The sequence below is a fragment of the Ochotona princeps genome, chromosome 4 (genome assembly GCF_030435755.1).
Source record: "Ochotona princeps isolate mOchPri1 chromosome 4, mOchPri1.hap1, whole genome shotgun sequence".
Lineage (NCBI taxonomy): Eukaryota > Metazoa > Chordata > Mammalia > Lagomorpha > Ochotonidae > Ochotona > Ochotona princeps.
Genome location: NC_080835.1, coordinates 49838975 through 49864311, shown reverse-complemented (window position 1 = coordinate 49864311; position 25337 = coordinate 49838975). Strand labels below are relative to the sequence as shown.

General features: G+C 49.9%; 1 protein-coding gene across 4 annotated transcripts; it reads right to left on the bottom strand.

Moving 5' to 3' along the window:
- Positions 1-1552: 1552 nt before the first annotated feature.
- TRIM3 (tripartite motif containing 3) lies at positions 1553-25006 on the bottom strand. Of its 4 annotated transcripts, none has more exons than XM_058663467.1 (12): positions 24679-25006; positions 15546-15711; positions 9905-10136; positions 9531-9682; positions 9189-9369; positions 8208-8940; positions 8010-8113; positions 4055-4222; positions 3651-3819; positions 3363-3433; positions 2232-2372; positions 1553-2136 (listed from the first exon to the last, which is right to left on the bottom strand). In XM_058663467.1, exons 2-12 carry the CDS (start codon positions 15674-15676, stop codon positions 1984-1986), a joined length of 2235 nt encoding a protein of 744 aa, XP_058519450.1. In that variant the 5' UTR covers positions 15677-15711; positions 24679-25006; the 3' UTR covers positions 1553-1983. The 4 variants fall into 4 exon arrangements, with proteins under 4 accessions (XP_058519450.1, XP_004590049.2, XP_004590048.2 ...); XM_004589992.3 differs by having other exon boundaries at positions 24792-25005; XM_004589991.3 differs by having other exon boundaries at positions 24818-25005.
- Positions 25007-25337: the final 331 nt, after the last annotated feature.

The following is a 25337-nucleotide window of genomic DNA, read 5'->3' as shown; positions in this document are numbered from 1 at the left end:
GGTCAGTGTTCTGAATGCCAGATAGCTCCCTTTGAAAAAGGTGTGAGGCCTTTGAGGACCACAAAATTACTCTTTAATCTGGTCCAGTTGAAGCTTTGTTGTAAACCTGAAGTCTGTGAAGCTCATTCAAGACATAACACCAATTCAGACAAAGCAGGGTTTCTACTGTCAGGTACCACTACCACCTACCTGAACCCAAATCCTCAACTTAAAAAAAAAATGGCTGGGAGAAACTGAGTGACACTATTTTGAGATACCTTTTGCATGACTTAGGAAGATACATGGATACTACCTAATGTGGTATCCATGAAAATCAGCCCTGGAGGTCAGTTCCTGGGCTCGTAGGGGAGCCATCCAGGGCTTGTCACCCAAGGAAGTTCATTCTTACGCCATGTTATTCCCCAGCTACCTTTAGGTGTTCCTAATGTATGCATATGGCAGTTGGGAGCTAGGAACTTGGAGATTCCACTCTGTATCACTGTTGGTGCTTTGGTAAACATAGGAGAGCAGCAGAGTCCTGGACCAACATCTAAGAGCTCTCACAGAACATTCCACTGATGCCAAGTGACTGATAATCCAGCACACCATCTCTGTTGGCCAGGGCATGAGATCAGGTTTTAGGCAATTCCACTCATAATCAGAGCCAAGTACAGGCCCTGTAAAAACACCTGTACTAGAATGTTCAGGGATCCCTCTACCCCTTTGCTACCTACCAGATCCCAAGTAGTGTGAGAGAGCTAAGTATAACCAAGGCTTACACATGGTCCAAGTGATGTTCCTTTGATCTCCCAGTCTTCCACACATCTACAGGTGACCCCAGGAACAGTGCTATACTAGGATAGTGTCTTGATCTATCTTGTAATCTCCCAGAGCAAACCATCCCAGATCCATTACTCCCTAACTCCCCATATCTCCCCAGGGGCCTTCTCTGCCACTCACCACACTAAGTGCACCCAGACAAGGATGGCGAAGGTGCTATCACTTACCATGGGTGAGTAAGGCAGCCACAGGTTCAAGTCTGGGCTCTGCCCTTCACCAGCTATATGACCCATTCCTCTGTGCTTCTGTCTTTGGTAGAGAATAAGGAATCATAGTCCCTACCTCCCAGGCCACTGGATTCCAGTTTTCATTATCTCTAGATTTGGCAACTGAACTCTGGCAGGACTGGGCCCAGTCCTTACACTGTGGGAAAAGGCCAGTAACCTTGGAACAGAGGGGCAAGAGATCCAGAGGGCTCCAGGCCTTCAGGTAGAGTTTTCAACTCAGCCACGGAGTCCCCCACCCTGCAGCTGCTGGCTTTTTCCGAGCTGGGTCATCCCTCCTGTTCCACACCAGCCCCAGAGGAGACAAAACCTGCCCTTTCTGCAGGGCCTGGGGAATGGGGATCTGGAGGGTGGTTCAAGGTCCTGGAGAATCTTCTGAAGTTTCAAAAGCTCAGGACCAGTTTGGAAAGCTTAGCTCCGCTGCCTGCTTGCTTGCTGATCTTCTAGTCAAGAGCTAGTCCCACCAACTCATTCCCTCATAGCCCCACCCCATAAGAACCCAGCAGAAACACCTTGGCAAAGACATTTATTTAATATGGGGGGATGGGGTATTGCTGTCTCTGTCAGTGTGTATGGGGTGGTAGGGAGACAACCAGAGGGACTTCTGCCCTGGAATAAGAGGCTGTTCTGGCCCCAGGCTGGGGGGCAGGGAGCAGACTGAGGGTGACAGGGGAGGTGTGAAAGGCGGGGAGGGTGAAGCTCTGCACACATCCTTGGGACCACAGTCCAGGCCCACCCATTCACCAAAGCAAGAACCGAATAAATAAAGTGCAACTGTGGGGACATAGGGGAAGGAGGGGGGATAGGGAGGGCACTGGGCATACCCATGCCCAAAGCCCACATTCAGTGCTGCCAGGTCTGGTCCACCTCCCAGCCAGACCCTCTTGTCCAGTCACCCCTATGTCCATCCCTTCATGAGCCAGGCAGCGCCCCTGTGTAGCTACTGGAGGTAGCGATAGGCCTTAAAGCAGTGGTTGCCAGCATCAGCTACCACCACGTGGCCATCTGAGGTCAGTGCCAGGCCCTGTGGACCATACAGTGGCTCTGCAGATGTGTTGATATAGGACAGGAAGGAGCCAGAGCTGTCAAATACCTGGGAAAGGAGGAAGAATGGAAGGAGAGGTGAAATCAGGCAGATGACAGACTGGCAGGAAACCTCCCCTCATGCCATCCCTGGGCCTTACTCACCTGGATACGGCTGTTGCCCCAGTCAGCCACGATGATGTTCCCGTTGGAGTCCACAGCTACCCCCGTGGGGGCATTGAATTGCCCATTGCCCTCGCCGTGGGAACCAAACTTGAAGAGGAACTCTCCATCGGCACTGTACACCTGGCGGGGGAAGGGGCTGAGGACTGGGGACTTGGCCTCTGGAAGGAGGCAGGGCCTTGGGGGAGGACAGGAGGAAGCCCCCAGGGCTGAAAACTCCCAGACAGACAGTTGTTGTCCAGATCTTTTTCCTCGGCTTCACATTCATGTACCCTTACCTACTGTACATCTCCAGCTGTTGCTTTTGGACAAATCAAACTGAACAGCTCATCTGCCCTGCTACGAAGACAGTTGCTCTGAGCTCTGTATCTCAGGGACTGGCACCACCCAGTCAGTTATGAGCTGTTGTTGACTTCCATCTCTGCTTAAGAACTGATGTCTACCTCAAATCTGCACCCTGCATTCCTTTATTCTGGTCTGGGTTCTGACCAATTCACAATCAAATCACCACAGAAGATGGAATTTCTCTGTCTCTCACCTTAACCTAGGCCTGGCCTAGTGAGCTAAGACACACATGATTGTATCACTCCCCTGCCTACAGCCCTAGGGGAAACAGCAAGTGCCTTATATGGTGCACAGCCCTCACTTTCTCCTCAAACCTACTCAGATCCACTGCAGGCTTTTTGAACATCCTATAAGTGCCCTCCCCGCCATCCTTGGCTCTCCCTTTGTCCTTTTTTGCCTCAAACACTATCCTCCTCTGCCTGCTGGCTAAATCCCAATTAATGCCTCAGAGCTTCCTTGAACAGTCTCCCTGGATCAGATGCTCTTACTATGCCTCCATAGTTCCCTGTGCCTCCCTATTAAGAAACCGATCTCAGCCTACTGTCTTAATGTCCTAGTTTCCCTTCTCTCTTCCTTAGTATACCACAACCAAGAAGACAGGCAAGGTGTCTGCTTGTTCACCATCATCATCATCATCATCACTGTATCCCAAGACGAAGTGGCCAGGCCATAAATACCCAATGTTTCAATGCACAAAAAAGAGGAGAGGGAGACAGGAATCTTCTGAAAGAGTAAGGAATGTGGGGACATGCAGGGGAGGACACTGACCTTCACTGAATGGTTATGGAAATCCGTTACTACAATCTCATTCTTATTGTTCACAGCTACAAAATGAGGCCCTGAAAATGAAAAGTGGCCTTTAGGACAGGAAGTGTAGATTTTTGGTGGGATGGGGAGGGCAGTAATGATAAAGCCAGGATGTTAGGAGAAGGCTGGGATGATGAGTAAGGGTTAGGGAAAGGAGATGTCTAGGGCCAGGACACAGAAGGTGGGTTTTCAGGGTAGTTACCTGGGGCAGAGTTATTCATTCAAACACCTTGGACATATCCCCCATACCTGCAAAGTGGCGGTCAGTGGCCCCACGGCCACCAAAACGGCCAACCAGCTTGCCATTGGGCTGGAAGGTAAAGACGCAGCAAGACTTGTTGTCAACTACGATGATATGTCCATTCCGGTCCACAGCCACTCCCTTTGGGCCCATGAGGCGGCCAGCTCCAATCTTGGTCTGGAGGGAAAAGGATACCCATTAAGGGATTTTTCCTGGCTTCTGGGGTTGGGGGAAAGGAGTTCATTGGGGCTAGTTCTGTCTGACATCAAAACAGAACTCTGAGCTAGGAATGGGCTACAGAGCACAAGAAGGCAGAATTGAGGAAGTCCAGGCCCCGACAACCAGGAGGCAGTAGGATGCTCAGCTCAGTCAGTCACGAGCAGGAGGGAGTATATGACAGTAGGCTTCTCACCTTGAACTTTCCCTCAGGGGAGAAGATGCTGACCCAACGGTTGTCGTAATCTGCCACAATAATGTCTCCATTGGTGTCCACTGCCACACCTGTGGGGCGCTGCAGCTGCCCAGGTGAGCGTCCTCGCACCCCAAAACGAAACTTGAACTGGCCCTCGTTGGAGAAAACCTGGAGCAGAGGAGCAAGGGAGGGAGCGGGCAGGAGGGTAGACACTGTGGGCACAGAGGGAAGGGAGTAGGATCCTGAGGGAGGAGACCGCCCCCATCATCTCTTCAGTCATGACACAAGCACCAGCACGCCCCAGGAGGAAGAGTCAAACATGGTGACAGACCTTCAGGAACATGCAGCATGGGTATGGATGGGAGGCGGGGATGTCTGAGCTAACAGCCTAATGAGGATGCCCAATGAGCACCCAAAGTCTGTCAGGACAGAAAAGGAATAGGCACAGAAGGAGTTAGCTTTGGCCTCAGCTATGAGATGTCACTGAGAACTCCTGGGCAGGAGTTACCAGTTGGATCTGCTTTTAAGAAAGCACACACTGGCCAGAGAAAGAAGTCAGGACCAAAAGCTAGCCAACCAGTCAGACAGCAGTTCATGGTGATGGCTTGGATAATGGAAACTGGCTAGATGGACACATGGGAGGGAGACTCAATAGGATTTTGGGGTAGACCAGAAAGGGGTAGGTGAGATAAGGACATATATAAGAACTAGTCCACTCAGACTATGGGGATGACAAGGGAATCTTCCACATGGACAGAGTGGTCTTTCAACTTGTCCTCCTCTTAGCTCCTTCTCCTCTGTCACCCTACATAATCAGGTCTCCCCATCCTAGAAATAGCTCTTCTAGTCCTCTAGCTAAGCTTTCATGCTTTTCCTTACAACAAAAACATTGCTCACTGCTTAAATCTCATACACTGTACCTTGACACAGGCTCTGGGGTACAACATGAATCAGCACCAGCAGCAGCCTTGGAGAACCCAAGTTGTGGGCCTTAGACTACTCTGTAATCCAGACCTACTCCCTTGTTTAGGGGACTGGGATCCCTGCTCATCTCTTAGGCCTGCAGCGCTGACCAAAAGAATCCTACCAACAGATTTCACCTCCTCCTAATGCAGGACCTTCCAGTAAGCTCTCATCTGGCCGGCCAGCACAGATCTTGGACACTACACTGGTACCCTGTAACAGGAGAGCACTTGCCAACAAGAGCAAAGAGAGACCAAGGACTAAAGAGTCCAAGAGAGGGGAACCACATGAGGTTACCCTAAGGTAACAGACCCATTCTGCTTCCTCCAATCTAAGCATTTCAGATCCAGGATTAACACTGAGGTTTGGGGAGCGCTTGTTCTTATCCTTTCCTCTCCCGACTTTTACACCTAGGCCAACTCCTACTCATCTCTCAATTCTCAAAGTTCCCAGGTTACCTCTTCAGAGAGGCCTTTAATGACCAGCTCCCCACCACATATGTTCCTAGGATATAGCCTCTATAATTTTCTCCCTAACATCTGTTACTTTACAGCTAAGTTACTGCTAGAGCTCTATGTCTCTTCTAAGGATGGAAGGACTGCCTGGGACAGGGATTGCACCTGTTTGTCTGCTGCTGCATCTGCAGCCCTGGTGTAGCATGTGACACACAAAATACAGTGGACATCTCCCCTTGGATGCCACAGAGTCATCTCAAACTCAACATGTGACAAAACAAACTCTTCATCTTATCCCCAGGCAGCCCCAGAATGGCAGCACCATCTGCACAGTTAATACCAAGTTCTGGCATTCTTCATCACATCCTCTTCCTTGACATCCGAGGGGTCATCAAAATCTACCGTATTTTTTTTAATATTGCTAGGGTTTTGTGGTATCCTAATGGTCCCTAACATCTCTCTTCTCTACCAGAGTGACAGGAGGTAGATCCCCTGACTTTAGGAATCTGAATCTAGTGGCAGGCAGACAGAGACCAAAACCAAACCAAACCAGACAAAAACAAAAAAGCAACCAATGATTCCACTAATGTATAGGAAGTATAAAAGGCTGAGGGAACTCAGAGACAAATAGGATTAAAATTCTACCTAAAGGAAATGAGGGGGGAGGGTGGAAGCTAGAATAATCACACAAAGGTGTAAGATATGCAAGTCATATTCTTCATTCAAAAATCACAAAATGCTTTTTGTCTTAAGTCAGTTAGTGGTAGTTTTGCTCAGAGAGGGGACTCGCCTCACCCTTCATCACAGAAGGAAACAAGGAAAAGTCCAGACAAGGAAAAGTTCACAAAGATTCCAATCTTCATGGACTGAGAGGAGGAGGGTTACAGCCACACCGGCCCTGAGGATCCGAGTAAGAAAAGCAGAAACTCAGCTTTGGAATATACCAGCCGGGTTCCTGGCAGTGAAGACACTGGGGTGTGGGCGGGAGTAGAGGCAAGAAGGAAGACAGCCATCAGAACAGCAGATGTTTGCGGGGAGGCGAGGGCTATGCCAGGCCTCCCTCTTATTACCCCACCAAGAAACAATGCACAAGCACAGACCTCACCAGGGGGCGATAAAGCAGTTCCTGTATCTCTGCACCTGAGCATCCACCTGAGTCTGTACAATAGGAAAGCTGTCTCAGATTTCAATGTCTGTGCCCATCTCTCCAGTCCACAGGGAAGGAAAGGAGCGGGTATAGTGGAAGACGTGTTGGAGTAGGGTCTCAGCACCACCTCCTACCCTGCAACCTCCAGTGGATCTGCTAACCATTCAAGCTGGGTCCAATGATCTCTCTGTGCTATATGGGGGCCCTCCATTCCTCTGCTCTAAAGGATAGGATAGGAATAAAGGCAAGCTGGGCAGGACAGGGAATCTGGCCACAGAAGAGTGCCCAGCATCATTAGCCTGCCAAGTAAAAAACAGGGATCAGGGAGGAGCTGGCACTGAGGTGGGCGACCTTAGGATAGCTGCAGCATGACAGGGCTGCTCAGGCAGGATCAGTACATCCCAATGCAAGATGCTAAGGAACTCCAGGGAAGGGCTGCTATCCAATACAAGGCTGCCAAGAACTGAAGTGTATATTGATTAGAATGGTCCCCCACCTGATCTAGGCTTCCCTGATCCTAATAGTAACATCCCTCTAGACCTACTGGGATCTTTCCAAGTCCCTGGCATCTCCTCCAGCATTTCCTCACTCCCTTGCCTTCGGTTACAGCTCCCACATGAACAATGATAATGACATTTTTTTAAACAAGGGCTAACATTAGAAGGTTTATAAAGTGTCAGGTACAATACATTATGTCATCTAATATTCCCAGCCACCCCATGAGGTACGCTTTTCCTAATTTGACAAATGAGGTAACTGACGCTCAGAGAAGTCCATGAGAGAGCCAAGATTCAACTCCAGGTGTCCGGTTTCAAAGCCTGGGCTTCCACTGCTGTGCTGTCTACCACTGTGCTGTGCCTACAGGGCTGTGAGCTTAACTACAAGGAACAGAGAGAAAAAGCTGCTACATTTCCTGGTTCTAAGATCGGAGCTCCCAGTGCAACACAGCCTAAGTTCACTCCGTCTGGCGAATGCCCTAACCAGGTAAGTGAGGGACTAAGGAGGCTTGCACACCCCTTTTGGTCAAGTTACCCCCATGTGACTGTCCAGCCAACCAGATGACTGCAGAGATTCCAAGAAGACAACATGCATTCTAAAGCCAAGTAGGTATGTGCTGTATCGCAAGACAGCAGCGGAGAGCAGGCTTACATCAGGGCTACAAGAAAAGTAAGAAGGAAGTAAGCCAGCTGCTGGAGGCTCAGGGAATGAGATCTTTGGAGGCCAAATCCTAGCAGATGGAGGCTATGAAACCTCAGGTCTTTACTGAAAGTGCTGGGCACTCCTGTGGCCTGTCGGGGTAGGGGACGGGTGGTGCACTGACCTTTTACTCTTTAAAAAATGGTACCATGTACAGAGTTTCATCTCTGGAGTGACCTGTACACGGGCTTACCTGGATACACTGGTTGTTGCTGTCTGCTACCACTATGCGGCCACTGCTAGCTGCTGACACCCCTTGTAAATTGGTAAATTCGCCTTTTTCCCTTCCACGACTGCCTATGATAAAGGTATGGGAGAGAAAACAAGACTTTACCCCGAGGTCACTCAGAACCACCCATCCCCATTGCGCTTGGCCCTGGGCCCTCTGTACCGACGCGGAAGACGAGCTCATCCTCAATGGGGTTGTCCTTCCGTTTGCCGCCTGTGCTGTACATGGAGCTGGGCCGACGCACTGCCTTCTGGCGCACATGACTGCCTGGTCCACCGGGGGACTTGACTCGGCGCTTCACATCATCTGGTGAAGGTGGCAGGTCCCCTGGGCGCAGGGCACGCACGCGGAAGGGGCTGCCGCGCACCGGCTGTCCGTAGAGCAGCACTGAGAGCAGCAGCTCACCTTCGGTGCGCGCAGTATACACTAGCTCATACGTGCCATTCTTGTGGTCCACCACAGGCACAGGAAGGCGAGTGCCATCAGGGCCTGTGATCTCGGCACGCAGCTCGGCACTGCCAGTGCGCACCAGCCGTCCATCTTTGTCTTTGGTCGTGACCGTGAGCGAGGCAGGCTGGCCCACCAGTGCCTGGCGCAGGCCCTCGCCTGTGGCCACTGTCTCGTGTGCAGTGGCGCTGGTAGTGAGCAAGGCGCCCAAGTTGAGCACTGAGCGCCGCAGCCCGTCAACCTCAAGGACCAGTTCCAGCTGTGCATTCTCATGTGGCCGTTCTGGGAAAGCCTGGGCCGCCAGCGCTGCCAGTCGCTCTCTCATGTGCTTCCGCACCAGCAACACCTCTGGAGCTGAGCCCAGGCGCAGGGCCTGCTCCGCGAAGCTGCAGCTGCTGCCGATGTGCTCCTGCCCCTGGCGCAGGGTATCTAACTGGGACTGTAACACCTGAGCAGGGCGAAGGGGAAGGGCGAGTGAGCAGCCTGGCGCAGACGCAGTCTCTGCGATTACTGATGAACGTGTGGTGCTGTGGCATGGAAGAAATACACGACAGTGCAGGAGGACAAGGGACACAGATGCCTGTGGCACCTTCGGGCCACACAGGAAGCAAAAGGTGGGCTGGGGCAAGGCAGGAATGCAATGAAGGCAATGAGATCATCTCGGGGAGCATAGTGGGGGAGGGTGAGCAGACCCACCTTCTGCTTGGCTCCGCAAATGGTCTCCAGGTCACTGACCAGAGCCTGCTTGCGCTGCTGCAGGGCCTGCTCCAGGTCCTCAAAGGCTGCACTGATCTGGGCCAGGGCCTCTGCCTTGCGCTCCTGTAGCTGCTGGCTGATGCCCCCTACTAAGGCGATAGCTGCTGATAGCTGCGGCAATCTGGGGAAAGGAAACAGTTCATACTAGACTGGCTGGGGATGCTCTCACTAAACCACCGCCTGCCCCTCGGTACCCTTTGGGTACCCTCCCTGACCCTTTTCTCTCCCTCCCCCAGGGCTGAGACACAGCCCACCCAACCCAGGTTTCTGCCCAGCACCTACCTGCCACGCACAGCTTCAAGCTGGCGCTGAAGGGCTGCCTTGTGCTGCTCCACCACATCTCGCAACAGCACGGTGCCATGTTCCCGGTGTTCCCCTGCACGGCACTCGCCACACATGGCAGTCTCACAGGCCTCACAGTAGAACTCCATCGTCTGGCGGTACAAGGGTTCCAGTTAGGTAACAGCTACACATCACCCTTTTTTGTACCACTCCTCCCATCTGTCCTTCTTGCCTCTCACCAAATATACCTAGTACCCGGACCACATCCCCAGAGATACACCCTTCCTACCTACAGCCACACAGTCCACCCACCACTTTTCCTCCTCCTCCTCCCACCCTAAGTCCTGGCCTCACTGGGCCTCGCTTGGGCCCACCTTGCCTTCATGGTTGGGGCAGGAGAGAGGGCGGCCAGCCACTGCACTGAGGGGGTGGGGGTCCTCAGGGTCATGGGCCCCATCAGGTGCCTGCTGCATGGCCTCCATGAGGCTGCTGATGAAGAAGTTGTTCTGCAGTGCCGAGACGCCCTGCTCCGGGAGGATGGACGTCTGCCGGCACACTGGACAGGACAGCGTCAAGCTCTGAGCAGGGATGTAGTTCTGGAGGCATCTGACCAGGCAGGAGGGGATAGCGGAGGGGGAGAAACATTAGCATCCCTTGTTTACACCTCCCACGGGTGTTGACCCCTCTTCACTTGGTTTTGGAATCTCTGGCTGAGATGCACATCTCATCTGCCAGCAGGTGTACGAGGACTCACCTCTCACGACCTCTCTCAGAACAGATAGACCTGCATTCCTCACAGCAGGCAGACATGCAGGTTCACATTTCACAAGTGTTGACAAATCCTTCCCATAGAGAATGTACAACCAGCCCCCACCACACACACATACACTTAACTCATTAAACATTTAGTGACTAGGCAGTCAAACTTGTGCCAACTTCTGGGGATAAAAAAATAAAACCCAGTGCATTACACAGATTCCAGAGAAGTGAATGGTATAACAAAGGAATAAATCCTGGTGCAAGGATACTCCAGGGTTAACCCCCAAGTGCCAAGCTACTTATGAGTCGCCCCTCACAAGTTAGTCAACTTTCATGAGCCAAAGGCTCTCTAGAAGATGGACAAAGTGCAGACTTCCCAGGGTATTAGAGGATTAAATGTAAAGTACTTTTTTACATTTAAAGAGGATTAAATGTAGAATGCCTGACTCAAAAGCACTATATATGGCTGGCTACTAGTATTACTTATCCTTCTATAAGAATTCCAGTTAGATGCAGTGATAAGCAAGAACATCAGCTCAGGATGAGTGGAGAAGATGGTCAGGAAAGACTTCAGAGGAGGTGATGGTGACATAAACTGTATCTTCATGGGTAAATTATTGTCAGCCCGATGAAATAAAGGTGTAGGAAGAGGAGCAAGGGTGTTCCCAATATAGAAAGCAGCAAGAGAAAGCATGCCGTGGGCAGGAAAGTATATGCAATTAAATATGGCTGGAGACAAAGTCCAAGGTAAGCAATGGTGAGAGAATATAAGGAACAGGGCATTAGGGCAAGGTTCACAGCTCACTAAGCTCCTCCTCACCACCTCTGGATGGAGGATGGAGGACGAACTTGAAGGGACTGAGATGGCCAACACTACCACTGTCATCCAGTTACACTGTATGAGGCACCTGTGTGCCAGGCACGATGCTTTATACTTTCTATACTATGAATAAACCCAGGCCTCTGTCTCTCTGGCCTAGATAGCTGCTAGAGTCTACTGGTTAGGCAAGTACTTTGCTTTGCACTGGAATGCAAGCTCCAGTTCTCAGTAGCTCTGTTGCCTTGGACCATCTGCTTTTTCTGAACCTGGACTTAGCCCACAGCAATGAAAATTATTGGAGGCAGGAACAAATTTGAGAAGTATTTAAGAAGTACAGCAGGTAGGGAGGTATTTTCTGATTAGATGCAGAGGGTAAAAGAGGATGCTTGGTTGATTCACAGCTTCTCAGCTTAGCTAACTGGATGACAGAGGTGACATTCCCTAAGATGAGAAGCATGGTACAAATTCAGCCTTGACCTGGTTGGATTTGCTATGGCAGTGACATATCCAGGTGGAGGGAACCAGTCGGGGAGACAGCAGGTAAGAGACCAAAGGGTGTCACTTCAATGGTCAGTATAGTCATGACAAAAGATGAGATCAGCCAAGAAGTAGACAGTGATGGGAGAGAGAGACAAAACACTCAGCAAATAATGAAGAGAGAATGAACAGAGGTGGGAAGAACGACGGGATGTGGGCAGCAAAGAGAGCAGTGCCATTTGCAGACAGAGTGAGGAGTAGTCACTGGTGTAAGAAAGAAGCTGAGGTGAAGCAGGGTGAGGATTAGAACACACCCACTGAACATGGTAAATGTGAGGGTACGTTTGTCTGCTAGGGAAACAGTACAGGGAGTGGTAGGGAATGTGAGCTTGAATGAAAGAGGACTGAGGGGGTGGATGGTGCTACAGCAGGACAAGGGGACAAAGGGTTTTTATCCACTTGCAATGGGAGTTTTGAGCATGTTTATAAATTGAGAAGGAACCAGTAGAGGGGGAGTGAGTGAAAAAGACTAGAAGACAGGACAAGGTCTGGGGCCAGGGGATGGATCCAGCTGGCTGAAAGATAAAGAGTGGATAGCCTCAACCTCTGAGCAAAGAGAAGGGGAAAGCAGCTGGGGAAGAAAGCACCTCACTTGGAGGACTGCAAAGAGGGATGGTGATGGCTGGGATCATCACTGGAGGGGAGAAGGGGGGATGCTTCCTAGAAACAGTCATGAGAGCTAAAGGCAGCTGTGTTTGGAGACTGCAAATCTGTGGAGGGAAGATCTGCACTGTGCACGCTCGCCTATCTGCAGTCTCTTAATGTTCCCTGTACCTTCTGATCTTAATTAATTAAAATTTAACAAACACTATGTGCCAGGCTCCATCCTAAGTGCTTTGCAAATATGAAGTTCGTTAACTGTGACCTAGTTTCCCCTTCAGTCCTCTGAAGAGGAGAGTGGCTTTTCCCTCATATTCCGCATTCCTTAGGGCCAGAAGGTAGGATGGTTTCCTCCCCCTCCTCCTAACTGGAACGTGTCTGAACACTTCGTCTTCAGCTCTTTCAAAGTGCCTGCTCTGTCTAGACCATGCCTCCTTGTTATGGTCTCCAGGGAACTACTCCAGCTCCCCTGTTGCTGGTATTTTTCTAGTGGTTCTTCCTTCTTCTGTACCTCCCCACCTCCACACACAAAAACATTCTGCCATCACTCTCAGGATCTGTGACACACACAAGACGGCCCATCCACCAACATGATTTTATAATTCTTTCACCTCCTTACCTCCAACACTCTTTCCTGCAACTGTCCACTCCTGTGCTCCTGTCACTGCCCATTTCGCAACCAGTGTTACTTCACCAAATCTGAAATCTGAGTTCCCATTCAAGTCCCAGGCAGCTCTCCTGGATCAGTGAATCTAGCATTTCCCCTGCAAACGTCTTGGAACTCATCAACACCTTCTGTTTCTTAGCACTGCCTGCCTTGCAACAGCTTCCTTACTGGTCTCCTGTTGCCTTTCTCACTCCGCTATCATCCACTCCATACAACAGCTAGAGCAAGCTTTAAAAACAAATGTGTGCCTTGTTTGGAGAAGTAAAATCTTGGGGCAAGCAAGCAGGTTAAACTGCCACCTGCAATGTCAATATCCCAAATGAGTACTGGTTTGAGTCCTGGCTGCTCCACTGCTGATCCAGCTCCCTGCTATGCACCTGTCAAAGCAGCAGCGAGTGGCTCAAGCACTTGGAAGCCTGCCACCCAAGTGCAGGATGCAGTTGAAGCTCTAGGCTTCCGGCTTCAGCCTGGCCCCACCCTGGTCATTGCAGCCATCTGGGGAGTAAACCACTGGATAAAAGATAGTTCTCTGTTGCTCCCTCTCTTGCTATAAACTGCCTTTCAAATAAACAAATACACCCTAAAAAACAAAATCCTCCAACGATTTTCCATTGCAGTGTGAATAAGCCAAACACTCTTCAAAAGCTTCTAAGCTCCCCAGTGAACTGTCCCAGCATTCTCAGTTCCCCTCACTCCACTTTACACTTTAGTGAGCCACACGCACTGGCTACTTGTCTGGTTTCTCAGCACATCTTGGTCACCTATTCCTTCAGACCATTCTGCAGAATTCTCATTGCTTGAAACAACGTGCTATGTCTATTTCCTCCTCATTTTCAGGACTCAGATTAAATGTCACCATCTGAGCCCAGTGTGGTAGCCTAGTTGCTAAAACCTTACTTTGTATGTGTCAGCACCCCATATAGGCGCCGGTTCAAGTCCCAGCTGCTCTACTTCCCATCCAGATCCCTGCTTGTGGCCTGGGAAGGCTGCTGAGGAAGGCCCAAGGCCTTGAGACCCTGCACCTATGTGGATGACTTGGAAGAAGCTCCTGGCTCTTGGCTTTGGATCAGCTCAGTTCCAGCCATGGCAGCCACCTGGGGAGTGAACTAGCAGACAGAAGATATTTCTCTCTGTCTCTCCTTCTCTCTGTAAATCTGACTTTCCAATAAAAATAAATATATCTTTTTTTTTTTTAAAGATTTATTTTATTTTTATTACAAAGTCAGATATACTGAGAGGAGGAGAGATAGAGAGGAAGTGGAGCTGCCGGGATTAGAACCAGCGGCCATATGGGATCAAGGCGAGGACCTTAGCCACTAGGCCACACTGCCGAGCCCAAAAAAAATAAATACATCTTTAAACAAAAATGTCACCGTCTCTGAGAAGCCCTCCTTGACGACAGTGTGGAATAGTTTGGGGTCCACTTACCCTCTGTGTATTTCCTGACAAACACTTAGCATAAGCTACTCCCTCTCGTCTATTTGCTTGCTTACCATTAGTCATTGTCCACTCAAGCATAAATTCTTTGAGAGCTGGGACCAAGGGATTAATGTTAAGTGCTGGTTAGTAGGGAAGACTTTGCACTCAAACCTGGATTCAGACCACAGTTACTTGTTTACTGTGTTGCCTTGGAAATATTCCTTAACTACTTAATGATCCTGAACCTTAGTTTCCTCCCCTTTATCACAGGGATAATAAAGTACTGCTGTGAGGGCCATGTAAATCACTTAGAAAGTCTGGAAAACAGTGAGCAACTGATCAATACATGGTAGCTATTGGTATCGTAATTTCTCAGGCATGCCTTGAAACACCAGCCACTCACCAGCCAGGTTTTCACTAGACCCTCTGACCTAGCACATTCCCTCATGTTATTCTGCCTAGGTGCTTCCAACTCATTTATTCAGTTAACTACAACTCGTTCTCTGACTAGGACCTCACAGAAGCCCTCTCCTATTCTCTAAACTGTAGCAGATTTCCTATGTGAAGCTCTCACAGCTTAGCACTTCATTTGCAGCCCTTCCTAAGAGTACCATATTGTAGTAGTCTATAATTTGGCCTTAGGTTACTGGGTTTCTTTCTTCTTCGCCACACTGCAAGATCTTTAAGAGTAAAGATCCTATCCGGACTTGCTCATCACTGCATATCCAGCTGCCCGTGACAGGCTCGGGCACATAATAGCTGCTCATTAAATAAACATTTATTGAATTAATGAATGATGGATAGAACCCTGAAAGTAGGGAAGGGTTGCCTTTCACTCTGTGACTAAGGATAACAATGAGAGTAGACAGGGAAGAACAGACCTGGTTTCAAATATCCTTCCACTAGTCACAAACTCTGCTGGTCAAACAGCTGGCTGAGAGTTCCAACACTCTCCAAGTCTCTGCTTTAGGAGTTGGGAAGGACCAGAGAAGGCCCTTTTCTAGGCAGGGACCATGTCCAGTATAAAGGTCCTGGTCCTCTCACAACTCTTGGAGGCTGGGGTTATCTCCTGGAGGCTGGGGTTCCCTACTCCTCTCCCACGCATGCATATTTCATGCATATTTCCCTTATCTATTTAGACTGACATACTCCATGCCCCTCTGAGCGGGTGGGGTGTGACGTATTCATCCTCCCCAGTACACTGGCTCCTCACCTCTCACAGAAGGTATGCAGGCAAGGCAGAACCTTGGGACACCGGTACCGATCCAGGCAGATGCTGCACACCAGGAACTGCTTGTCCATTGGCTGGACCTCTGGGCCAGGACTGTCCTCCCTCTTTGCCATGGTGCTCACAAATGGCTCCTGCTGCTTACAGCGGCCTGCGGACAAAGAGATGGTCAGCAGCAGGAAGGGCCACATTCCCTGCCTCCTCCCAACCTGTCACATGCCTCTCGGTGACCTGCCCCCCACTGTCACCCTTGCTAAGGGTCAGGTGGAGTAGTGATTGGGAGGAGCAAGCTGAAGTCGGTAGACTGACCCCTGAGCAGAGTGCTCTGTTTAGAAGCACAGGATTGGGATTAGATCAAGTTTCAAACATGGCTCTACCTCTCCCCAGCCATGTGCCTTTGAACAATTCATACAATCTCTGAGTCTCAGTTTCCTAATTTGTAATTATGGGGGTAATAATTCCTACCTCAAATGGTTACTTGGAGAATCTAAAATAGTCTGGGTCAAGTGCATAGTACAGGGATGCCTACATTCAGACACACTCACCCTTCATTTCCTTTGCCTCCCCTAAATCTTCCTCCAGGAAACCTTCCACGTAGGGCATCTCTTGTCTACTTGCAGCTCTTCCATCTTGGCCCTGACTCACCTCTTAACACATTTGTCTGGGATTGCACTCTCTTCCATATTTAATCAGTATTGATGTCAGGACTGTCGCCCAAATATCTTATTCCCTTTTCTCCAGCTACAAAGCTGCTGCTGCCTCCAATTCAGGCCACTACTAATCTCTTGGAATATGGCATCATCTCCTTACTGTCCCCGTCTCCTCACTTGGACCTTCTCATCCATCTCTTACAACTCTGGTAGCAAGAATGACATTTCTAAAACACAGACTTGTTCTTGTCACTACTCCCCACTTAAATTCCTTCAACAGTTCTCTATTGTGCAGCAATGAAGTCTAAACTCCTTAAACTGTCCGAACAAGCTCACACCTTCCAATACACTCTCTGCAACTGCTTGTGATTCGATCATCAGAGAGGCTGCTTTGGCTTCTGCAAAGCCACATGTTCTGTCCACTGAGATTCGCTTGCCTGACTGATGTCCACCAATGCCCACTTACGTTTCAGGTCCGCCATGGAAATGTCACTTTCTTCAGAAAATCATTCCTGACTCCCCAAGTCCAGGCGAGGTGCTTTGCCATTGTGTTCCTCAGCAACTTGCACAACGAATTCCTTTCCCTTAGCTCTTCTATGCTATACCGTAATTTTTTGTCACTTAGCTGCTTTCCTCATTCTATATGTGACAAGTGCTATATTTTAGTCATCTCATTCTTAACATTTAAACAGTATGACATAAGATTGATTTACATCTATCGAATTAATTCACTAATTCAACTAATATTTATTCATAAAGTACCTGTTTGGCATAGGCACTAAAAATGGAATAAGAAACACAGGAGACCTGTGGGGAGGAGGTGGCAGCTACACAAAAAGTAAAGACATAATCACAGATTGGTGCCAATGGTGTGTTATAAAGAATAGGGGAATCCTGGGGCCAGCACAGTGGCTCAACATGCTAGTCCTCCACCTGCTAGCACCAGTATCCCACATATGTACAGTTCATGTCCCGGCTGCTCCACTGCCCATCCAGCGCCCTGCTTATAGCCTGGGAAAGCAGCAGAGGATGACTCAAATCCTTCGGCCAGCCCCTGCACCCACATGGGAAACCTAGAACAAGCTCCAGGCTCCCAGCTTTGGACCGACTCAGCTCCGGCCATTGCTGCCATTTGGGTCATGAGCCAGCAGATGGAAGAGCTCTCTGTCCTTCTCTCTGTAAATCTGCCATTCAAATAAAAATAAATCTTAAACAAGGGAATCCTATAAGAAAACTTCTGATTAATCAGAGGGCTCTGTATATAGGTAATTGTGAAACAGAACTCTGAAGAATGAGAGAAAAGTTGCAAAGATAAGGGTGAGGGATGGGGAGAAAACCAGGGAGGGAGGGAAACCTTTCTTGCTGAAAGAATAGCAACGGCAAGGTGAAGACTTTCAGAACGGCTTGCTGCAGCACAGCAAGAGGAAGGCTGGGTGTTTGCGGCAGAGGTTAACATATCACTGCGTGAGACACCCACATCTCATACCCGAGTTTCTGAGCTGGAATTCTGCCTCAGCTCCTGACTCCAGCTTCCTGCTCGTGTACACTCTAACAGGCAGCAGGTGATGGTTAAAGTAGATAGGTCCCCCGCACCGAAATCAGTTCTCATCTCCCAGAATTGGCCTGACCCAACCCCAGCTATTTTGGGCATTCGTGCAATGAATCAATAAAGGAAATACTTTTTCTCTTTCTCAATTTCTCTGTGTTTCAGAGTAAATCACATATATTTAAAAGTAAGAGGTGAGTTTAGAAAGCCATCAGGGAGATCATGACGGAGATGGCATTTGAAGCTTCTTGGGACACTTACACCTTATTGCAGAGTGCTGGGTCTGAGTTTCCTGCTCCATTTCTGATTCCAGCCTCCTACTCAGACAGCAAGTGATGCCTCAAGGGCTTGGGCCCCTGCTATCACCTGCTTCAGGCTGGCCAGCCCTGGGTTTTGTAACTACTTGGGAAAGCAAACCAGTGGACGAACAATTTCTCTATGACTGTCTTATCTATCTCTCTGCTTTTAAATCAAGTGAAAATAAATTTTTAAAAAAGCAATTTTATTTTATTCTTAGGCAGAAAGCAGAGCATTGAGGGGGGAGATTATGCAGCTTACAAATAAATTGAAACACTACTCTTTTAACTTTGAGAACCGAAGGCGAACAGACGCAATAGTGGGATTAGGGAGACTAGTTACAAGGTCACCACAGTTGTTCAGGTAAGGTAATGTTCCATACCAAGAGAGCAGCAGGCAAAAAGCTGGACTGATTTCAGAAGCATACACAAGGCAGAACCAAAAGGGCATCATGATGGACTGGATGTGAGAGGAAGAAAGGAATGTCAATAATGGCTCCCAGGTTTCTCACTTGAGCAAATCATGGGCCAAGAACAAAGACACCAAAAGTGGAGGAGAAGCTGACTTTGGGCATTCTTTTCTTTTTCTTTTTTTAATTTTTTTGGTTATATTTTTATTTTGAATTTTCTAAATTTTGTGGTACAATTTAATAGGATCTGCCCTCCACCCCAAACTCTGACCCCCAACAGATTTTCCCCATGTTGCTACAACAGCACAGTCCTTCACAAGCAATCATAATTCCATCAGTCTGTTGGGGGCATTCTTTTCTAGACATGCTAGTGTCTTGTAATGTCCAGGTATAGCCATCAAGTCAGGAACAGAATACAAGACAGGTTTGAAGGGGTTATTGATTAGGAATCACTGGCATATTAAATGCATTTAAAGCAACGAGAATGAATGAGATTATCTTGGGACACAGCATTGAAACCAATAAGGAAAGGCCCTTGAACATGGGAGCCAATGTACAGAAGAACTCAAAGCACTGAGAGGAAAACCAAGACGGTGTGAAATCAAAGAATCCAAGGAAGAGGGCCTCAGAGAAAACAAAGGGGGTATGAGATGAAGACTATAGAGTCTCCACCAGACTTAGCGCTGGTGGAGTGTGCAGGGCAGAGGCCAGAGTGATATAGCCAGTGTTGTGGCGGAGCCAGTCAAGGCTCTGTCTGCAATGCTGGCATCCCATTTGGGTGTTGGTTCTAGTTCCAGCTGCTCCTGTTGCAATCCAGCACCCTGCCAGTGTGCCTGGGAAAGCAGCAAAAGATGGCCCAAGTGCCTGGAGCCCCATCTAGTGGTAGATCTGAAGAAGCTCCAGGCTCCTGGCTTTGGCCTAGCCCAGCCCTGGCCACTGTGGCCATTTAAAGTGAACTAGCAGATGGCAGATTTTCTCTCTCTGTGTCTCTCCTCCTCTTTCTAAAACTTCCTTTCAAATAAATAAACAGAAGCCAGAGTGACTGAATAAGCAATGGGAAATGAAACTAACACAGAAGATGCAAACAATTCATAACAGAAATGTGGACATGAAGGGGAGTAGGAAAATAGCTAGACTAGTCCACCACATGCAGTAATTGGCTATGTTCAGCTAGACACATCACATACCTCTCAGATGACAATGAATAAGTGAATGAACAAACATCAGGGGGCCAGTCCAGGGCCATTTCCAGGCTTAAGGAGAAATAGAACAATTCTTGAGCTGCACATGCTTTGTGTTTATGTGAGGGTGGGCGGCTGGCCCAAGTGAGTGGGAGGGGCATGGCTGAGGGCAGCCCCTTGGATGCAGCCCCAGGGGTCCCAAGGTACTCCCTCCATATGTGTTCATTGAGCACCAGAACAACAGCAGAGCAGGGTGGAGAGCAGATTGAGGGTTGGCAAGAGGACCCTGAGGACAAGGCAGACTGCAGCTTCCATCTGGTGTAGAGCAGGGCTGGGAGGAAGAGTAGGAGTGGTCTACTGGGCCCTGTTGGGCAGCTGAATGTCAAGCTCCGCCTCCGAGCCCTAGGGACTCTTCCAGCCTGTCACACAGGGGAGGGAATTGGGCTCCATCCAAGGACGGACAGCTCCTCCCTCCCTTCCCCTTCCTGCTTCAGTTCCCCACCCAGACTTAACTGGGCTGCTTACAGCCTCTGAGGCCACACTACAGCCTGAATCTAAAACCCTCTTCCTTTCCTAGGTTCCTCGTCCCATCTCTCCCACCCTACTGTGCTCTGGGGATCTTCCTCCAGGGTCCTTTAGGCAATGGTTCAAGTGGACTGCTTATCGCGGCTGCCACAAGGAGCTTCGATTCAGCTAGAGTTTTGCACTCACTCCTTCCTCAGGCTGCCTTCTGTCATCTCTGCATCATCTTCCCCTCTGATCCTTTGTGGCTTAGTTCTAAAGGCCCTCATTCAGCATTTATTCAACGGCTCTGGTAGGCCTGGGAATGCAAAGATAAACAATCACAGCTCTCGGCCTTCATGGATTCCACAACGTAAGACGTGATGAGTGCAGTGCACAGTGGTGAGGTGGTGATGAGAAAGCACAGACTGCTTCAGTATCACAGAGGGTACCTGACTTGCATCAGGGACAGCAATGGGACAAGAACGTGGAGGTTAGGGGTGTTCTCCAAAAGGAAGTTACATTCCCACTCCCTACGGGAGGAGCTTGGTGCCTTCTGCATCTGGAGGCTGGCTCCTCTCTCTGATGGAAAAAGATGAAAAGACAAAATGCAGGCAGGAGCTCTGCCACATAGGCTTTCTTGGCCTAATTAAGGAGTTTAGACTTCACTCTTTATGGATAGAGAATAAGGGTTTTATCCAAAGAGCAGAGGAAAACTTTGGTGGGGAGGGGGATTAAGTACAAAGTGACAAAAGCAGTTTTGACTGATAAACGGGAAGTAGTTTAGAGAGATCAAATGTAGAAGATTAAGAGATGAGACTGCCTTGATTAAGAAAGTGAAAAAAGTAGGATTGAAAGAAGTGGGTTTCATCGGGAGGAACCAATGGAATTTGGTGACTTGTTGGGTTTTACATGCAGAGTCAGGGATTAGAGATGATCCCTACTTTTCTAGAGCGTGGCAACTCTGAAAGAAGTGCAGTTTGGAAACCAGGTGTTAAGTGCAGCGCTTACATGATGCTTTCAGAATACCAGTGGGCTCAAGCAGAGAGGCACACCTGGAAATACAGACTGAAGCTTAGGGAAGAAGTTTAGAGCAGAGACAAAGATTTGAATGTTGGTGGTACAGAAATGGTTCCTGAAACCATGGAAGTGGGTGACATCATTCAGAGGATGGAAAGTAGGATGGTGTGAAGGGCTATAACTGAGCCCTTAGGACTCCACATTTAAGGATCAAGCCTGGAAAGCTAAGTCTACAGAGACTGAGAAGGTATGACCAGAGAGGCTCAGAAGCAGGAAAGACGGATGCTGTGGCAGCTGAGAGAGAACAAGGGGTTCCTGAACAAGGGGGGGGATATTTTTTGAAATGTTACAGAAAGACCCCAATACATTGACCTTAGAGAGTGTAGTTTCAAGAGGACGAGGAGAAGAAGCCAGATCCAAGGGGCTAAGGAGGAAGACAACTGTGAAGAGATGAGGACAGCCAGTGCTCACGCCACTAGATCCCTTACATCTGCAAAGGGTATGTTCTAAGGCTTTTTAGCTTCTCCAAGTTCTCACACAGCACCTAAGTTCCCCAATGACATTCCCCTACAACTTCACATGATCCCCAGGTTCCATGATTTAAAGAGCCATGAGTGATGATCAAGGCACGCAAGGTCAGTTGGGCTCACTTGCTTGCCAAAATGACTCAGTCCTACTCACTTGCCTTGAGATGTATTTGATCATTGGAGGCCTCAGCAAAATGACAAACAATTGTGGGTTTCAGCTTTCTCGGTAACAGAAGCATCCTTGGGTGAGGTAAAGTCCTCAAAGCAAGGAGCCTTTTCGATAACATGCCAGGAAAAGTGATAAAACGCCAAGAACCATCTTCCAGGCTGAGCAGAAAAATGAGACATTCAACCAGACCTCCCTGGGCATATGTTCAGCCAGGCCCTCCAGCTGGGAAGCAGAGACACAAAGCTGAACCACTGGCATTCCTTATCTTTCATAAGTTTTTGAGACTCATGTGGGAGACAGATCAGGAAACACTTGTACATAATGATAATCTGATAAGTACCACAATACGACCATATTCAAGAGTGCTATGGCGGGCCTGGCGGCGTGGCCTAGTGGCTAAAGTCCTCGCTTTGCCTTGAAAGCCTCGGGATCCCATATGGAAGCCGGTTCTAATCCCGGCAGCTCCACTTCCCATCCAGCTCCCTGCTTGTGGCCTGGGAAAGCAGTCAAAGATGGCCCAAAGCTTTGGGACCCTGCATCCGCGTGGGAGACCCGGAAGAGGTTCCTGGTTCCCGGCTTCGGATCGGCGCGCACCGGCCCGTTGTGGCTCACTTAGGGAGTGAAACATCGGACGGAAGATCTTCCTCTCTGTCTCTCTTCCTCTCTGTATATCCGGCTTTCCAATAATAATAAAATCTTAAAAAAAAAAAAAAGAGTGCTATGGCCATAAGTTGCTAACTCTGAAAGTGGAAGAGAATAAAGGCAGAGGAAGGGACATTTGAACTGGGTCTTGAGGGACAAATAAGAGATTGACAGGTACAGAGGAAAAACACTGAGTGAATGGGGCAGAAACCTGAATGATAAAGAAACACCGACGAATTGGGCAAGACAGCAGACTGCATGGCTGTAGGCAGGCTTCTTCTGTCTTCTCAACATGGTCCTACACTTGTCTCTTTGGTGCTGCTCTAAACACTTAATTCCATGAGTTTTGTTTTCAGGACCTCTTCTTTCACTTGCCATACTCTTTCTGAACAATCTCATTGTCTCCCACAGTTTCAGCACCTATTCAGCACTAGGAACTCCCAAAGACACATCTCCTGTGCGTCTTCTCTTGGACACCAGCGCTAGATCTCCCTCTGTACTGTGGACATCTCCACCTGAATGGCGTAGAAGGACTAGCACAAAACTGAATTCATTTTCCCCGATCCACTCTTCTTACAGTGTTTCTCATCTCAGTAAAAGGACCACCATTCACCCAGTTACTTCAGCCAGAACCCTGGCTACATTAATGCCACCATTTCTTTCACCTTTCAGATACCTACTATGCCTCTAGCTTTGATTCTGCCCCTATAATGTGTCTACCTTTAAAAAGTCAGATCTAGGATCTTGTCTTGACTGTGTCACTAACTCCAACAACCCAAGGTGAGACTCAAGGCCAAGTTCCTACCCCATCTCCTCCATCTCCTTACTTGTGAACTGGACAGGGTGTGGTTTTTTTGTTCTCAAAATCTGAGATCCCTAAGGTTCCCTTTCAAGCCAAGCACCCCTGCAGATTCTAACATGTTCCCATGATTAAACTGTACCTTGTCTGCCTGTAAGGCTAGCTGTGCTAGAGGGTGGTCACAGCTGTCCCCACCCCTCCTTCCAATATACGTATTTTCTGACAGAAAGTCACATATGACACTCCCTCCAGGCGCCTTCTACTCTAGCCATAGGATTTTCTGCTTTACCTGAATACAGAACATACTATTTCAACTATGGGCGCTGTTCTTAAGTTCTCTCAGCAAAAACACCTAAGTGACTATGGTGCCACCTGGCCCACAGAAAGTACTCTGTATACCTTGGGAACATGTGGGCCAGGTTCAAACCTCTGCATTTCTCCTTCGTCAGATAGCCAATAAAGGAAAGGCAACAGCACAACAGTGCTGAGATCAAGTCCCAGGTGAGAGAGCTGCACTTAGCATAAAGAAGCTTTCCCATGGCATAAGGTGGTAAGTGTTCTGTCACTGGAGGCACGCAAGCCAAGAGAGGGAGGGCACCTGTCAGGCCTGCAGCTCTGATCCCAATTCTGCAGCAATTCCGAGCCTTGCTTGGGGGATGAATGGGCATTTGTGAGCTGGACAGACTGCCAGGGGGAGACCTAGGAAGAAAAATCTCTGTACCTCCTCTGATATTCCTGCTGCGGCCAGTCCTGGGTTTCTGCCATCCCCATCGGGGACCTCGGCCACAGCCACAAGCCCAGGGTCCGCCTGTACTCAAACTGACCTCTCCAGCCTGTAACCATCTGTCCCTGCAGGTTTGCAACCCAGGATCTGAAGCCAAATCCAGGAGGGAGGTTAATCAGGCCCAGGGAGGGGCCTGGGATCCTCCAGGTGGGGCACAGGCTGCAGGGAAACCAAAGGGGGTCCTTTTCCTACAACAAACAGCTTCTGCAGAGGCTTCCTGGCCAGCGGGCAGTGCCGGAGGAAGGAAGGCAGTCCTTCCATCCTGGTTGGGGGGGAGGGCTCTGGGTGCCTCAGGAGGATGAAGGAGGCAGCAAGGGGTGGAGGAGTCTGCACCAGGGAGAAAGGAATCCTTCAGACAAGCTGGGCCACAAGGTTCCACGGTCCTGCTCAGCAGCCCCACCCTCAAACCCCCCACCCAAATCCCCCACCGCAGCCTTCAGCACCATCCGCCAACACACACAAGGTCCCCAAACCCGCGCTCCTCCACCGAGCCATCACCCATCCACCCGCGCCTCCCCCCTGAAACATGGACCTCACGTGAGCAGCCACAGCCCAAAGAATCCCCCCCGTTGCTCTCACGGACATGGACACACCTCACGTGGACAGAGACGGGAACAGCTTTTGAAATGCATCCGCGCCCCCACCCACAAACGCTCGGACAGACACACGGCCGTTCGGACCCAGACCGATAGGAACACAAACGCACCCTTGGGGCCCGCCCGTCGCACTCACGGCGTTGGAGCAGGATGCGAGGGCAAGGCCCGGACTGCGGCCACTCCGAGGGGCCCGCGGCGCAGCCCTGAGCTGCCAGCGCCCGTCCGCCCGGCCCTGCCCGCGGCGCCGCCCCACGTCCCGCGCCTCCGCTAGTCCCCGCGCCGGCGCCGCCGCCGGACCAGCCGCACAGGCCGGAGGGAGGGGCCGGGGCGGGGCTGCGGACCAGCCGGGGGAGGGGGCGACTCCAGGCCTGAAGATCCACCCACGTCCCGCCCGCCGACGCGGAGGTCCCACCTCCTCCCGCACCGCCCTCCTGCCCCCGCCCTCGTCGGAGCTCCTGCGGCTCCTGCGGTCGCTGCCTCCGCGGTGCGACTGCGGAGCTGGCGAGCAGGCTCCCGGATCTCGATCCCGGATCTCCGCCAGCTGCCTCCAGTTCCTGAGAAGGGCGGTGCAGTGGATCTCAGAAACTGTTCGGAACAGGCAGCTTGGGGCAGCAGGAGCCCACCCAGGCTGCTTTCTGGGGTGCCCTCTCCGTCTT

Coding starts and splice junctions, on each gene's coding strand:
- TRIM3 (XM_058663467.1), bottom strand. CDS start 15,676: ATGGCAAAGAGGGAGGACAGTCCTGGCCCAGAGGTCCAGCCAATGGAC. Junction 3,820..4,054: donor CCCCTGAGGGAAAGTTCAAG/GTGAGAAGCCTA, acceptor TTTTCCCTCCAG/ACCAAGATTGGAGCTGGCCG. Junction 2,373..3,362: donor TCCATAACCATTCAGTGAAG/GTCAGTGTCCTC, acceptor TTCCCCCGCCAG/GTGTACAGTGCCGATGGAGA.